We start from the raw sequence: 14,202 nt of genomic DNA on the forward strand, positions 1-14,202 counted from the left end.
AAAAAATATTGCTGTGATTTATGTCAGAGTCTTCTGCCTATGTGTTCCTCTAAGAGTTTTATAGTATCCAGTGTTACATTTAGGTCTTTAATCCACGTTTGCGTTTATTTTTGTACATGATGTTAGAGAATGTTCTAATTTTATTCTTTTACATGTAGCTGTCTACTTTTTCCAGCACCACTTATTGAAGAGACTATCTTTTCTCCATTGTATATCCTTATCTCCTTTGCTGTAGATAAACCGACACACCTGTGGTCAATTAATTTCCAGACTTTCTATCCTGTTACATTAAATCTGTGTATTTTGTGCCAGTACCATACTGTTTTTGATGACTGTAGCTTTGTGGCATAGTCTGAAGTCAGGGAGTGTGATTCCTCCAGCTTCATTCTTCTTAAGATTGTTTTGGCTATTAGGGGTCTTTTGGTTTCCAGCCAAATTTTAAAATTATTTGTTCTAGTTCTGTGAAAAATGCCATTGGTAATTTGATAGGGATTGCACTGAATCTGTAGATTGCCTTAGGTAGTATGGTCATTTTAACAATATTGATTCTTCTATCCAAAACCATGGTATCTTTCCATTTGTTTGTGTCATCTTCAATTTCTTTCATCAGTCTTAAACAGTTTTTGGAGTACAGGTCTTTTGCCTTTTGCCTCCTTACATAGGTTGATCCCTAGGTATCTTATTCATTTTGATGTGAATGGTAAATGGGATTGCTTCATTAATTTCTTCCTTAATTTCTCTTTCTGAGAACTTAAGAAAACAATTTTCCACTCCTGCTTTTGAAACCTGCAAACCCATGTGCCCTCATGCTGGGAGACTTTCTCATGATATGACAATGTACTAAATAGTTATTAATGACAAACTGGGATGCCAGGTATCATTTAACATTTATGACTGTTTTACTATATGGGATACATGTTCAAAGACCAGGGAGTGGCTTGTGATATTTTGATTTATAAAGTATAAAGGATAGGGTTTAGACAGTTTCTTGGTTGGTGAAGGTGTGGAGATTTGGAGAGAGTGGAGCACTAGGAGAGGGTATGGAAGCTCCACCTCCTTTCTCCATAGCTTGCCCTATGCATCTCTTCCATCTGGCTGCTGCTGACTTATATCCTTTTATAATAAACCTGTGATCTAGGGTGAAGTGGGTTTCCTGCATTCTGTGAGCTACTCTAGCAAATGAGAATCTCTGATTTCCTCTGATATACAGCCAGTCAGTCAGAAGTTCAGGTAACAACCTGGACTTGTGATTGATAGGTGTCTGGAAAGGAGGGGTGCAGGCAGTCTTGTCGGACTGAGCCCTTAACCTGTGGGATAGGTGTCAGAATTGAGTGGAATTATAGGATATCCATAGGATATCCAGCTGTTCCTAAGAACTGCTAGGTGGCATGGGGAAAACTACCCCCCCACACACATGTTAATGTTCTAATAAATACATTTCAAACTTTTATTAGTTTTACTGTTTACTTAAATGATACTGACTGTATTATATTTTTTCGTTAGGTTACAAGCTAGTCTCACAGAATAAAATAGAAAACTTTCTACCTCTACGCACGAGAATCACGTATTCTTTGAATACCTTGTAGACCTCACAACACCATTAAAACTCAGTGATTTTTTTGGAGCTAGATGAAACTCTTGCATCAAAAGGCTTCACTAAGATAATTAGGTTAAATCATATGAAACTGCCAAAATGTGACTGGTTTTGATCAACCTAATGGTTATAAACTGCCATTGTTGATTCAAGAATATTTTCCTAGAAAATCAACCGTTTTCTGTAATTTTTCTAAATTATTGTATAATAGCGTACAATCTTTTAATCACCTTCACACAGGAGTGAGTTTAATAGTACCATGTATAAAAATGTCTTCAACTTCTGAAGAGAAAACTTCTGAAGAGAAATTTTGGTAAAATTATGGTATAAGTAAGTAAAGGTTCAATAAACTTAAAAATTCCAAGCATAAATTCTTATTCCCCATCTAACCTGTAAACCCCTAAGAAGGCCACAGGTTGCTTTCAGGGGCTCTGTAAACATGTGAGCCAAATTTATATGTGAGGGCATACATCATACATGCATGCTTTTGGGGGAGAACCCAGTAGCTTTAGCAAATTCTCAAATACTTAAAGTCCCAAATAACTTTAGAGAGTTTTGAAATGACATTTAACAAGGTACATATATAAAAATGTGATGGAAATTCTATTAAATGGAAGACAGGAAAAATACCATTTCAGAGTACCAAGATTCCAATGTAAACAAACTTACATTCTATTTCATTTAAGGATTAAAAGTACATAAAAAGATAGAAGGAATGAAAACCATTTTATATTAATGCTAACATTCTTCTGGAAACTATGTGGATAGGTAGACATTTTTCAACAAACCGAAAAGACATGTGACTTTCATCCAAGGTTTGTAAACTTCTAAATGTGTTTCTACATGTTTTTAGAGCTGAACAAACTAAAGAGGAAGATGAGGACAATAGAGTAACAGCAGAAAATAAAATGTGAGATAAAGGAGACAGTTAATGAAAGGTGAACACAAATTTTTTTTCCTATCACAAGGTAGTGAACACAATCATAAAAGACCGCTGGAAAACGAAAGTAGGGAGGTACTGAAACAACATGGAAGGAATAGAAAATTGAAAAGCAAAGAGAAAAGGATAAAACTAACCTGTTGTACAAATTCCAAGGGTACTGGTGTGGCTTGTGTAAATGCTTCTAGATGAATACCATGCACAGGGTCTTCAACTATCAGACAGCCAATGTCAAACCATCTGCAACAGAATGTATGAGTTTCACATTGTGTATGTGCTAAATGAGTTATGGTGAATAGATAAAGTACTAACATTCCGATAAAACATTACCAGATTGACTAGAAAAACATTTCCTTGAAATTTTCAATAGGACAATCTATAAAACAACATAAAATTATCCTGTTGGCTTAATTCAGAGAAGGAAAAACAACAAAGAAAAAATAATTGAAATTACTCATGGAAAGTTCCTTTTCTTGCTAAGATTTGGAGAAAAGAATGGCAATTAGGGGTGCTCAAATATGCAACAGATAAATCTACTCATTTGAAAATTCAAATAACATCATAATTAAAAATGTCACTTGCTAAAATATGGGAAAATTTATATTACCAACTCTATAATTAATATATAGGCAAGTTGCAAAGTTACTATAAAAATAAACTCATTCAGGAAATAACAAATCCTCTCCTCATTCCTGATAATTCCTTCTAATCACACTTTCTGAATTGTTCACAACGAATCAGTTTGAAAACAGCCTCATGAAATCAAGAAAACTTTCTTCAATTTAAAGATACACGTAAAAAGTGCTAGTTAAAAACTGACTTAGGTGAGGTCATCTGTAATATCACTAGCATTTTAACTAGCCAGAATCAGGAAATCATGAGTTTAAATAAGATACAGAGCAAGAAAATTTTAAAATATACAGATTAAAGTGCAATGAAATACAATATGATTAGGAAACTTATTTACATATTCAAAGAAACAACAAAACAATATGTAGAATAACTTTCAGTGTTTATAATGTTTGTAGTATTCACATCCTAAAATTTTCCTTTAAATTAAGAACCTTAAATAGTTATTATATGAATCATTATTTTAAATAATTTATTTGGTATATGATGAATCAGTGTTTTATTTTATATGATTTGTGTGTTATGCAGATGGCAGAGAATAACTGTAGTGACTAAGCTTCCAGGCACAGCACGGACGTCCTGAAAAGCAGCAACCCTGAAGGTACGAGCAGTCTCCCCTACAATGCTGGTGATCACATGAGAAAAACTCCCCTTCCTCTCCAAACTACTGTCACGCTCCCGAGCGTGTCAACCTGGATATCCCATCCTTCTCATGCCCACCGAGACCTCTTCCATTTCCCTGACTAGTGCTATTGGCTGAGGAAACGCTGTCTTCTCTCTCCTTCCTCCTGTCCTTCCACCCCACTCCCACTCCCCACCCAGCAGGAGGAAAAGTGGTGGTCTCCACTGTTCACACTCAAAGACAATTGCTAAAGAATGCTCTCCTTCTCCTCACCCTCTCCATGCGGTTGGGGAAATAAGACAGACTCGACCAATCCCATATGGAAGCTACTTAGACTTAAAAAAGGCTTAAGAATGGTGGTTCCAAGACATTTAGATTTCATGTAGCAGAAAAAAAATCAAAATAGCACCTGAGGAGCTGACACAGGTAAGCCAATTTGTGTTTTATCAAAGAAAGACCATCCACTACCACCAGTCACTTCACAGAAGGACATTTTAACCCATTTCACACATAACCCTTGGTTTTAGAACTTGATAGGTTAATCTCAGAATAAGGACAATTCATGTTCACACAGGTTATTTTTCCATTTTGGTATAAAACATGCTAATTTCCCTCATGTAACATGAACTGATGCAAAGTTTATCACAAATAGCTAGGTCTATACTGGCTTTACTATTAGGAGGCAAACACCAATGGTCTTTTCTTGACTCAGTTATAAGCATGTATTTTCCTGACTATCTTCTGTCCATTTATTTTTCATGGGAACACCACAGAGAGAAGTAGCCAAAGCAAACGATCAAGTGTTTGTTTTGGGTCATGGGTTTGCTGTTTGTTCTCATGTCCTTCCTCTAGTCCCCTTCTGTATCTTAATATTACAGCCTTTTCACCCTCTCCTCCTTAAACCATACTGGAAACCATCCACAGACTTCCTAATACCAATTACTATTCCTAATCTTCCTTATTTGCTAGTCTTCTGCTCAAAAAAAGATAGGAAAAATAGCACATCTAGGTATGATGGAGCAGTTGATGGCAGACCAGTGCTCCCAATGAAAAGCTGGATTAGTACACAAGTCATATCTAATGGCATCCAAGAGCTGTAGAAGCAAGGAAGACAAAATGGAGTAACATTCTGGACAGGGACAACCTTTCAAAGGTATGCTGAAGACTTTCAGCTGACCCTGAGCACAACCCAGCCTGCACTCAGGTCAGTCTATCTAAAGTGCACCAAACTACCCCTTCCACACACCTCACTACTCTGTTTATTAGAGGGAAGAGTGAACCTTCTCAAAATTACCTCTTATAAACAATGCCTGGCTTTCAAAGATTATGAGGCATCCACAAAGACAGCACCTTATCGTCACACCAAAAGGAGGCTAAAAGAGGCCCACACGCTGGATTCAGTAGACAAAAGATCTTAAAATAAATATGACTCATATTCAAGGAAAGAGAGAGGTAAAGATAGTCGAAATAGAAAATACAGGTATTCACTAGTAAATTAAATCTACCTTTTTTAAAAAATCAATGTATGGGCTACACAGCAGAAGAATCAGAGTGAGGAAGTAGGGGACTGACCACATGAGAACTCTGAGGCACAGTCAGAAGGTGAACAAGCATGTAATTATAGTCCTAGAAAGAGAAGAGAGAAAATGGGCCAGAAGCCAATTCTGAAGATCCAATGGCCAAGAACTTTCCAAAACTGATGAAAGACATAAAATCCTATGAAAGAAAGAATCAAGCTCAGGGAATCCACAAAAATTCAATACCTAAGCAAACACACGCCTGTACCTACCATACAAAACTGCAAAAATAAAATGACAGAAAAAATCCTAAATGCAGCTAAACAATACATTCTTTTCACAGAAACAAGCTGGATAGCTGATGTAACAGAAATGATGGAAGCCAGAAAACAGTACAACAGCATCTTTAAAGTACTGAAAGAAAAGATCTGCCAATCCAGACTTCTACATCCAGAAAAAAACACCCTGTGAAAATAAAGGTGCTTTACAGGCACTTTCAGACAAAAGCTGAGAGAACTCCTGGCTAAAGTCTTCCATCACAATGTATATGTACTAAAGGATGCTCTTTAGGCAGAATGACAATGATCCCAAACAGAAAAACCAAAAATGCAGGAAAGAATTCAGAGAATAAATATAAGTGAATAGAGTGTACAAAACTATACTAATATCTTAGGAGTTTAAAATATATACACAATTAAGATACTTAATACTGCAAAAGATGAAGGGGGTAAATGGTATTGAAAGTAGTTCAGTATTATCAAAGTCATAATTTTTATTGAAACATAATACGTGGAAAAAGGCACAATGGAATCTAAGGTAGCCCTTAAATGAATATTTCAGTGTCCCCCTCTGTTAACCTTTTAATATTCATCATCACTGGATGGTTGCTTGGTGCTTACATAGAAAGTTCAAACTTCCCAACCTAGCAATCAAAGCTCTTCAAGCTACTTTCTGATTTCCTATCCAACAGTGTTCAGCCAAGCTGCTAAAATCACTGACCCCAGAACACATCTTAATCATCTGCACACTTCTCCTCCATGCAGAATGTCCTAGCTATTCTTTTCTACTTAAACAAATAATTCAGCTCAAGTCCCAATCATTCACGGATCTTACCTGACACCATCTCCACATCAAGTTAATTCCATTGAAAATGTACATAGCATTTTATGTACAGCCCACGTGCAGCAACGAAGACCCAATGCAGCCAAGAATTTAAAAAATAAAAAAATATGTTCCTCTACTGACAGGTGTTTGGTGATACCTATCAGTGTGAAAAGACATTTAAAAAAAAAAAGATGAATTATGTTGCTGGAGGGTTTTTCCAAACTAAATAGATGAGAGGTAGTGTTCAACAGAACTCAAACCTAGTGACTGCCTCCAGGCCCTCTTGCCATACCTTCCATTACTCTGAATGACTGTGTAAATGATTGTTACTGGAGGTCAACATCCAAGCCAATAACTAAATCACTGTATCATATGTAATTGATTATTAACACAATCTTAGCATGCAGGGAACACAATGTCCATTTCATAATTACAAAGGAGAAACGAGCAGAAAGGTGAGCTGAGCTACACAGGTCACATAGCTAGTTAGATGACAGAGCTAGACCAGAACGTAATTTTCTCTCTGGTTCTAAAATAGGATACATTTTTTTTACTAGATGTTCAGTGTAAGCAATCATATTTTGCTCCTAAGAGAAACATAATCCTGTTATTGAACCATTATAAGCCAACAAACTGGACAACCTAGAAGAAATGCATAAATTCCTAAAAACACACAACCTGAATCAAAAGAAACAGAAAATCTTAACAAATGGATGACTTGTAAGGAGACCGAATCAGTAATCAAAAACCTCCCAACACACAAAAGTCCAGAACCAGATGGTGTCACTGGTGAATTCTACCAAAGATTTAGAGAAGAATTAATACCAATCTTTCTCAAACTCTTCCAAAAAATAGAAGATGAGACACACTTCCAAACTCATTTTACAAGGCCAGCATTACCCTGATACCAAACCCAGACAAGGACACTACACAGAAGAAAATTAAAGGCCCAATATCCCTGAAAAACAGAGATGTAAAAATCCTCAGTGAAATACTAGCAAACCGGATTCTACAATGCATTAAAAGGATCTATACCATAATCAAGTGGGCCAGGGATGCAAGGATGGTTCAAAATGTGCCAATAAATCAATGTGCTACACCACATTAACAAAATGAAAGATAAAATCATACAGTCATGTCAACAGAGCTATAAAAAGTATTGGACAAAATTCGACACCCATTAATGACAAAAACTCTCAACAGAGTGGATACAGAAGGAACATACCTCAACATAATCAAAGTCATATATGGCAAGCGCATAGCTAATATACTCAACAGTGAAAAGCTAAAAAGCTTTTACCTAAGATCAAGACAAGAATGCCCGCTCTTCCCACTTTCATTCAGCATGGTATTGGAAGTCCTAGTCAGAGTAATTAGGCAACAAAAAAAATGCATCCAAATCAGAAAGGAAGAAGTAAAACGGTCACTATTTGCACATGACATATTATATACAGAAAAACCTAAAGCTACCACCAAAAAACTGTTAAAACTAGTAAATTCAGTAAAGTTGCAGGATACAAATTCAATACCCCAAAATTTCTTGTATTTCTATACACTAATAGCAAACTAACAGAAGAAAAAAATTTTAAATACCATTTACAATTAGATCAAAAAGAATAAAATAGTTAGTTAGGAATATATTTAACCAAGCAGGTGAAAGATGTCTACTCTGAAAACTGTAAGACATTGATGAAAGAAACTAAAGAAGACACAAATAAATGGAAATATATTCCATGCCCATGGACTAGCAGAATGAACATTGTTAAAATGTTCCTATTACCCAAAGGAAGCTACAGACTCAGTGCAATCCCTATCAAAATTCCAGTATTTTCCACAGAAATAGAACAAACAATCCTAAAATTTGTATGCAACCACAAGACCCTGAATAGCCAAAGCAAATCTTGAGAAAGCAGAGCAAAGCTGGAGGCAATATGCTCCCTGATGTCAAATTATAATACGTAGCAACAGTAATCAAAACAGTATGGTACTTGCATAAAAAACAAAAATATAGATCAATGCAATAGAGCCCAGAAATAAACCCATGCATTTATGGCCAATTAGTTTATGACAAAACAGCCAGGAATATGCAATAGGGAAAGGACAGTCTCTTCAATAAATGGTGTTGAGAAAACTGGACCACAATTTCACACCAGAGATAAAAATTAATCAAAATGGATTAAATACTTGAGCATAGCATCTGAAACCATAAAAAACTAGAAGAAAACATAGGCAGTAAGCTCCTTGATATCTGTTGTGGCAATGATGTTTTCTGGGTTTGACACCAAAAGCAAATGCAACAAAATCAAAAACAAGTGGGACTACATTAAACTAAAAAGTTTCTGCACAGCAAAGGAAACTATCAACAAAACGAAAAGGAAACCTACCAAATGACAGACAATACCTGCAAATCATATATCTGATATGGGGCTAATATCCAAAATATATAAAGAACTCATACTAATCAACAGCAAAAACCAAACAAACCAATAAAAAAATGGGGAGAAGATCTGATTAGCCTCCTTTTCCAAAGAAGACATACAGATGGCCATACGTGAAAAGGTGCTCAACATCACTAATCCTCCAGGGAAATGCTAATCAAAACCACAATAAGATAACACCTCACACTGTTAGAATGGCTATTATCAAAAAACAAGAAATAAGTGTTCACGAAGAGGTGGAGAAAAGGGAACCCTTGTGCACTGTTGGTGGGACTGTAAATTGGTACAACCACTATGGAAAACAGTATGGAGGTTCCTCACAAACGGAACTACCAAATAATCCATAAAGTTCACTTCTGGGTATTTATCCAAAGGAAACGAAAATACTAACTCAACAAGACATATGCATCCCCCTGTTCACTACAGCATTATTTCCAACAACCGAGGCATGGAAGCAACTTAAATGTCTGCTGATGATAAAGAAAATGTGATTTATACACACACTCACACATAAATATGTATGTATATATACAATGAAATATTATTCCATTGAAAAGGAAGGAAAACCTTGCCATTTGCAGCAACGTGTATGGACACTGAAGTCATTAAGCTAACCAAAGTAAGTCAAATAGAGAAAGACAAATACTGTATGATCTCACATGTGGGGGGAAAAGCAAACTCACAGATACAAAGGAGAGACTGGTGGATGCAGAGGCAGGGGTGGGAGGGGGAGTAAAATGGATAAAGGGGATTAAAAGGTACAAACTTCCAGTTGACATGAGAATATAATGTACAGCATGGTGACTATAGTTAATAATACTTTTTGTACATTTGAAAGCTGTTAAGAAAATAGATTTTGTCTTGTAAGTTCTCTAAAAAAATTATAACTATGTTAAAAAAAAATCCTCTTACTTGTCAGGAAGCAATTCTGCAATGAAGTTTTCTACTGACACAGCAGTCTGTTTTTCATGGATCACTCCAGTTCGACGCAAGCTATCTATCCGTTCCTGGGCACCCTGAAACAGTGTACATTAGAAACTATTTTAAATTATTCGGTTTTAAACGTACTAATTTATGACTGTATAAGTAATATACATTTATACACAAACACATATATATACTCACTGTAAACATGAAAACAATACAGAAACACACATATATACTCATTGTAAACATGAAAACAATACAGAAGCACAGAGGGTAAAAAGTGAAAAAGCCCCACTGTATTCCCCTCAGTATTAAGAGTCTGCAGTGCATCTTCCAAATTATTCCTATATGCATTATTATTTTGATTGCTATCACGAAATGGATAATTTTTATATTACATGTTCTAATTGGTTATTACTAATAAAAGGAAACTGTGCTTTTTAATGTTGATCTGGCAAGAGGCCATCTTACTAAATAAAAATCATTTATCAATTCTAGTAGTTTTTTAGTTGATTCTCTCTTGAATTTTTCTAGGCAGGCAATCATATCAATAGCAAATATGTTTTTTCTCTTTCTTCTGATTCCTTTTATATATAGCCTTTAAAGTTTGCACCAAAATAACAGTTATTTTAACTTCAAATGTATGCATTACATCAAAGCTTATTCAAGAAAATTAGTACCATTTATGAAACAAAATTCAGGGGCTGACAACACTATATAGATAACTCAAAATCATGAATTAAATATATACTTATGGCAGAAAACTAAAAGCTGGATTAATGAGGACAAGGGGGGTTGTTTACTACTTTTATTTGAATCACTTCATAAAAGTGATCATGAATGATATGATGAGAATGTGTTCAAAAAGCAAGATAAAGCTATTTCTGAATAAAACTAGTCATGGATAATACCCCTATTTTTATCATGAACAGCAGAGCTAAGCAGTGAATGAGATTAAGGGGTCAATTCTTCTTCAAATGAAAATGAAGAAAGCTAAGATACTTCTAGAGACAACTGAATTTATTTCAGATAAATAAAGAAGTGACAACTGCATGAGAACGTGTAGGCCAATCTGTCATTAGCTTATAAACATGAAAGATGAAAGAAGGTATGAGTTAAACTACAAAAAGGTCAAGCTGTATTTTTGCTTACTCTTGTATCTCTGGTACCTAGCATAGTGTCTAACCTAATAGGCAGCCAGTGAGAACTTACTACATGAAAAAGTGAACAAGGGAAAAACTAAGGGCTTCTGAAGGCCTATATGGCTAATATTAGGAATCTAAAGAGTGTAAATATGGCATCGCCAAATCTAATAGTGCACGAGGAGGTCACTGTTGAATCTGAAAGAAAATACAATAGCTAAGATGAACCTAATTCTTTGTACTGGATAATGTAAATCTGTTCCGAAAAGTAAAATAATTCCCTCCTCCCAAAAGGTAGTTATGTCTAATTAAAGAAGTTTAAATAAATGTTAATTCAGTAAAAAACTATTAGGGGATTAGTGGGATGTTTAGAGATTCATTCGCAACTCTTCAAAGGTGCTATCTCAGCTACACACTACAACAAAATATTCCTAGATTTTATGCTCCCAGGAAACAGAAACTAAGTTGGTTCATTTTTTACTATCCTACAGCACAGGGCTTTATACTTCATAGGGTTCACAAAATACTGAACTGAAATTAATTAGCACCTATAAAGATAGGATAATGAGTTAGGTAGACAAGTGTAATGCTTGTTCTTATGGAATCCAGAAGAGAAAATGAAGAGGGGGTGAATCAGCCCCTTTCCTCCTCTGACCACAACATTACTTAAGTGTGGCATCTTTTGGCGTCACAGAGACACTTTGATATTAGTCACTACCAATGTTTTGGGAAGGGAATTTTAACTTTATTTTTCAGCAGTGTAGGGTACCAAAAATTAGGTAGGTTAGAGGCCACACTGAAGTAACTGTCTCAGAACTGAAGTAAGATGCAGAAAGGCCTCTAGAGCTTATACTGTACTCTGAGAGCTTATACTAAGCAACTTGGTTCAGATAATCAAACTTCCATGCTTCTTCAAAAATTCTTACAGATATTAACTACATTTTTCTTGACTATACGCTATAAAACAATGGTCAGAAATATAATTGGCTTTTCAGTAAAATTAATACTTGGCATTGGAGAAGTTTCAGAAGCTTCCTAACTTTAATTACAGCTGATTTATTTCCTTAAACAATTTCATATGTTTAAAGGAAAACTTAAGTTTAGCCAAAAAAGACATTCACTTCAAATAAAATCTGACGGGGAGAAAAAAATCTGGGTTGAAATTTTAATATTCTACATTGTTTTCTTTTTGTTAGTTCCCTCTACTGCTTCTGAAAAAAAACAAACAGCTGGGAAAATTACAAATCACTTTCCTATATATATCAGTTTCAATTAACTTCAATTTTAAGCTTGTATTAAAGATTGTGGAAAAAGAACACTTTTCTAAATTTGAAGGGCAAAAACCAATACTAAAACAAATCTGTCAAATACTAATAAAATCACAATATAAACTGAACTATTAATATTCAGAAAATAAGATTTTTCTAACAGAAAAAAATCTCCATCAGCCTTTCAAGTTCAGTTTATACCGATCTGAAGTGTCTTTTATGCAATGATATTTAACATAAAATATTTAAGACTGTTTTAAAAACCATAAATTTTGAGTTATGTTCCAAAAATCATGTGGTGATCTATCATCAGAAATTATGAATGACAACCCTATCAGTTTTTTTGAGAACAATTAGAAACCACAGGACTTGCAAGAAGATTTTACCGAGTCATTATGTCATTTGCATTCTTAACATCTAAAACATTATTTTGAATTGTCCCTTCGTATGACACTCAGAAGGATTTTAGGTTCCGAGGCAATCAGTGGGTGAGCGGTATATCTTTATTTTCTAATGGGAGAGGTCAGAGCTTATGAAGAGGAGATGAGAAAGGAGATGGCACGTTGCTTCCATTACAAGTATGTATTCAGGCAGAAAATTTTAGGAAAGCATACATACGGAAGTTGAGGAAGGAGAAGCTGAGTTCCTGAAAACTATCTGGGTCTACCTGGACCTTGTAAAATCTTTGCATGTCACCAGAGGTACTTATACACAAGTCTGAAGACCGCTGTTTGATGGTAAAGGTACTATCAAAGTATAGCAACAGGTGGGCAGCTAGAGCTCTGTTAAGGGGAAAAATCTCTATTCTCATATGGCTGACATGTTGTTAAACCAAAATTCAAAACAGATCCCAGAGTGAAAACATCTTCTGCATTAGACTGCTTACTTGAGGAAATAAATTATTAATTTAAAAAGTTTACCCTAGCACTTTAAATTCTATTGTTTGGGGTTTTATACCAATATATCTCAATAGGACTGCTAGATATTCATTTTAAAGAACATGAAGCACTATTCTAAAAGTTTATATCTGTAAACGAAACAAAGATCTCTGCTCTTGTAGCACTTAATTCTAGTGGGAAAAAAGTATTAAAAAATAAAAATAACATCAACGTACATTATATGGTAAATCAGAAGATGCTGGCTGCTATAGGAGAAAGATCAGAGGAGGGCTAGAGAGATCAGGAGTGCAGGGCAGGTAGGTGCAGACTGCAGTACTGAACAGGGCGGTCAGGACAGGCCCCACTGTGGAGGGAAGATTTTAGTGAAGACTTGAAGGAGGTCAGGGACTCAACCAAGTAGATAACTGAGGAAAGAGTGGCTCAGAGAGAGCTGTGAAAAGGCTGTGAGAAGAGAGCAGCCTGTCAGACAAGCGCAAAGACCTGCAAGGAGGCCAACGTGGCTGGCGTGGAGTGAGCAAGGGGGAAGACCAGAGAAAAGCAGAAGGCCGCTGGTGCAGCCACTGTGGAGAACAGCATGGAGGTTTCCTAAAAATCAAAAATAGAGCTGCCATATGATCCAGCAGTCCCACTCCTGGGCACATACCTGGAAAAGATGAAAACTCTAGTTCGAAAAGATACATGCACCCCACTGTTCACAGCAGCACTATTTATAATAGTCAGCTCATGGAAGCAAACTAAGTGTCCATCGACAGATGAATGGATAAAGATGTGGTGTGTATATACAATGGAATATTACTCAGCCATAAAAAAGAGTGAAATCATGCCATTTGCAGCAACATGGACGGACCTAAAGATTATCACACTAAGTGAAGTAAATCAGAGAAAGACAAATATTTTATGATATTACTTATACGTGGAATCTAAAAAGATAGTACAAATGAACTTATTTACAAAACAGAAATAGACTCACAGACATAGAAAACAAACTTATAGTTACCAAAGGAAAAAGGGTGGGGGTATAAATTAGGAATTTGAGATTAACAGATACACACTACTACATATAAAAGATAAACAACAAGGACCAACTGTTGTACAAGGAACTACTGTTGTACAACAAGGAA

The 14,202-nt window shown here is 35.6% G+C and overlaps 1 protein-coding gene across 5 annotated transcripts in view; it reads right to left on the reverse strand.

The window, feature by feature from the left end:
- The window catches only part of PRRC1 (proline rich coiled-coil 1), a 43,105-nt gene that overhangs the window by 12,586 nt on the left and 16,317 nt on the right, over window positions 1-14,202 (reverse strand). For all 5 annotated transcript variants that reach the window (XM_004279863.4, XM_033405827.2, XM_033405826.2 and 2 more), the window contains 2 exons: window positions 9,758-9,861; window positions 2,672-2,774 (listed from right to left, as the gene is read on the reverse strand). In XM_004279863.4, the coding sequence (XP_004279911.1) occupies window positions 2,672-2,774; window positions 9,758-9,861 (207 nt within the window). The remainder of the gene's footprint in view (window positions 1-2,671; window positions 2,775-9,757; window positions 9,862-14,202) is intronic.

The sequence above is a fragment of the Orcinus orca genome, chromosome 3, assembly GCF_937001465.1.
Source record: "Orcinus orca chromosome 3, mOrcOrc1.1, whole genome shotgun sequence".
Lineage (NCBI taxonomy): Eukaryota > Metazoa > Chordata > Mammalia > Artiodactyla > Delphinidae > Orcinus > Orcinus orca.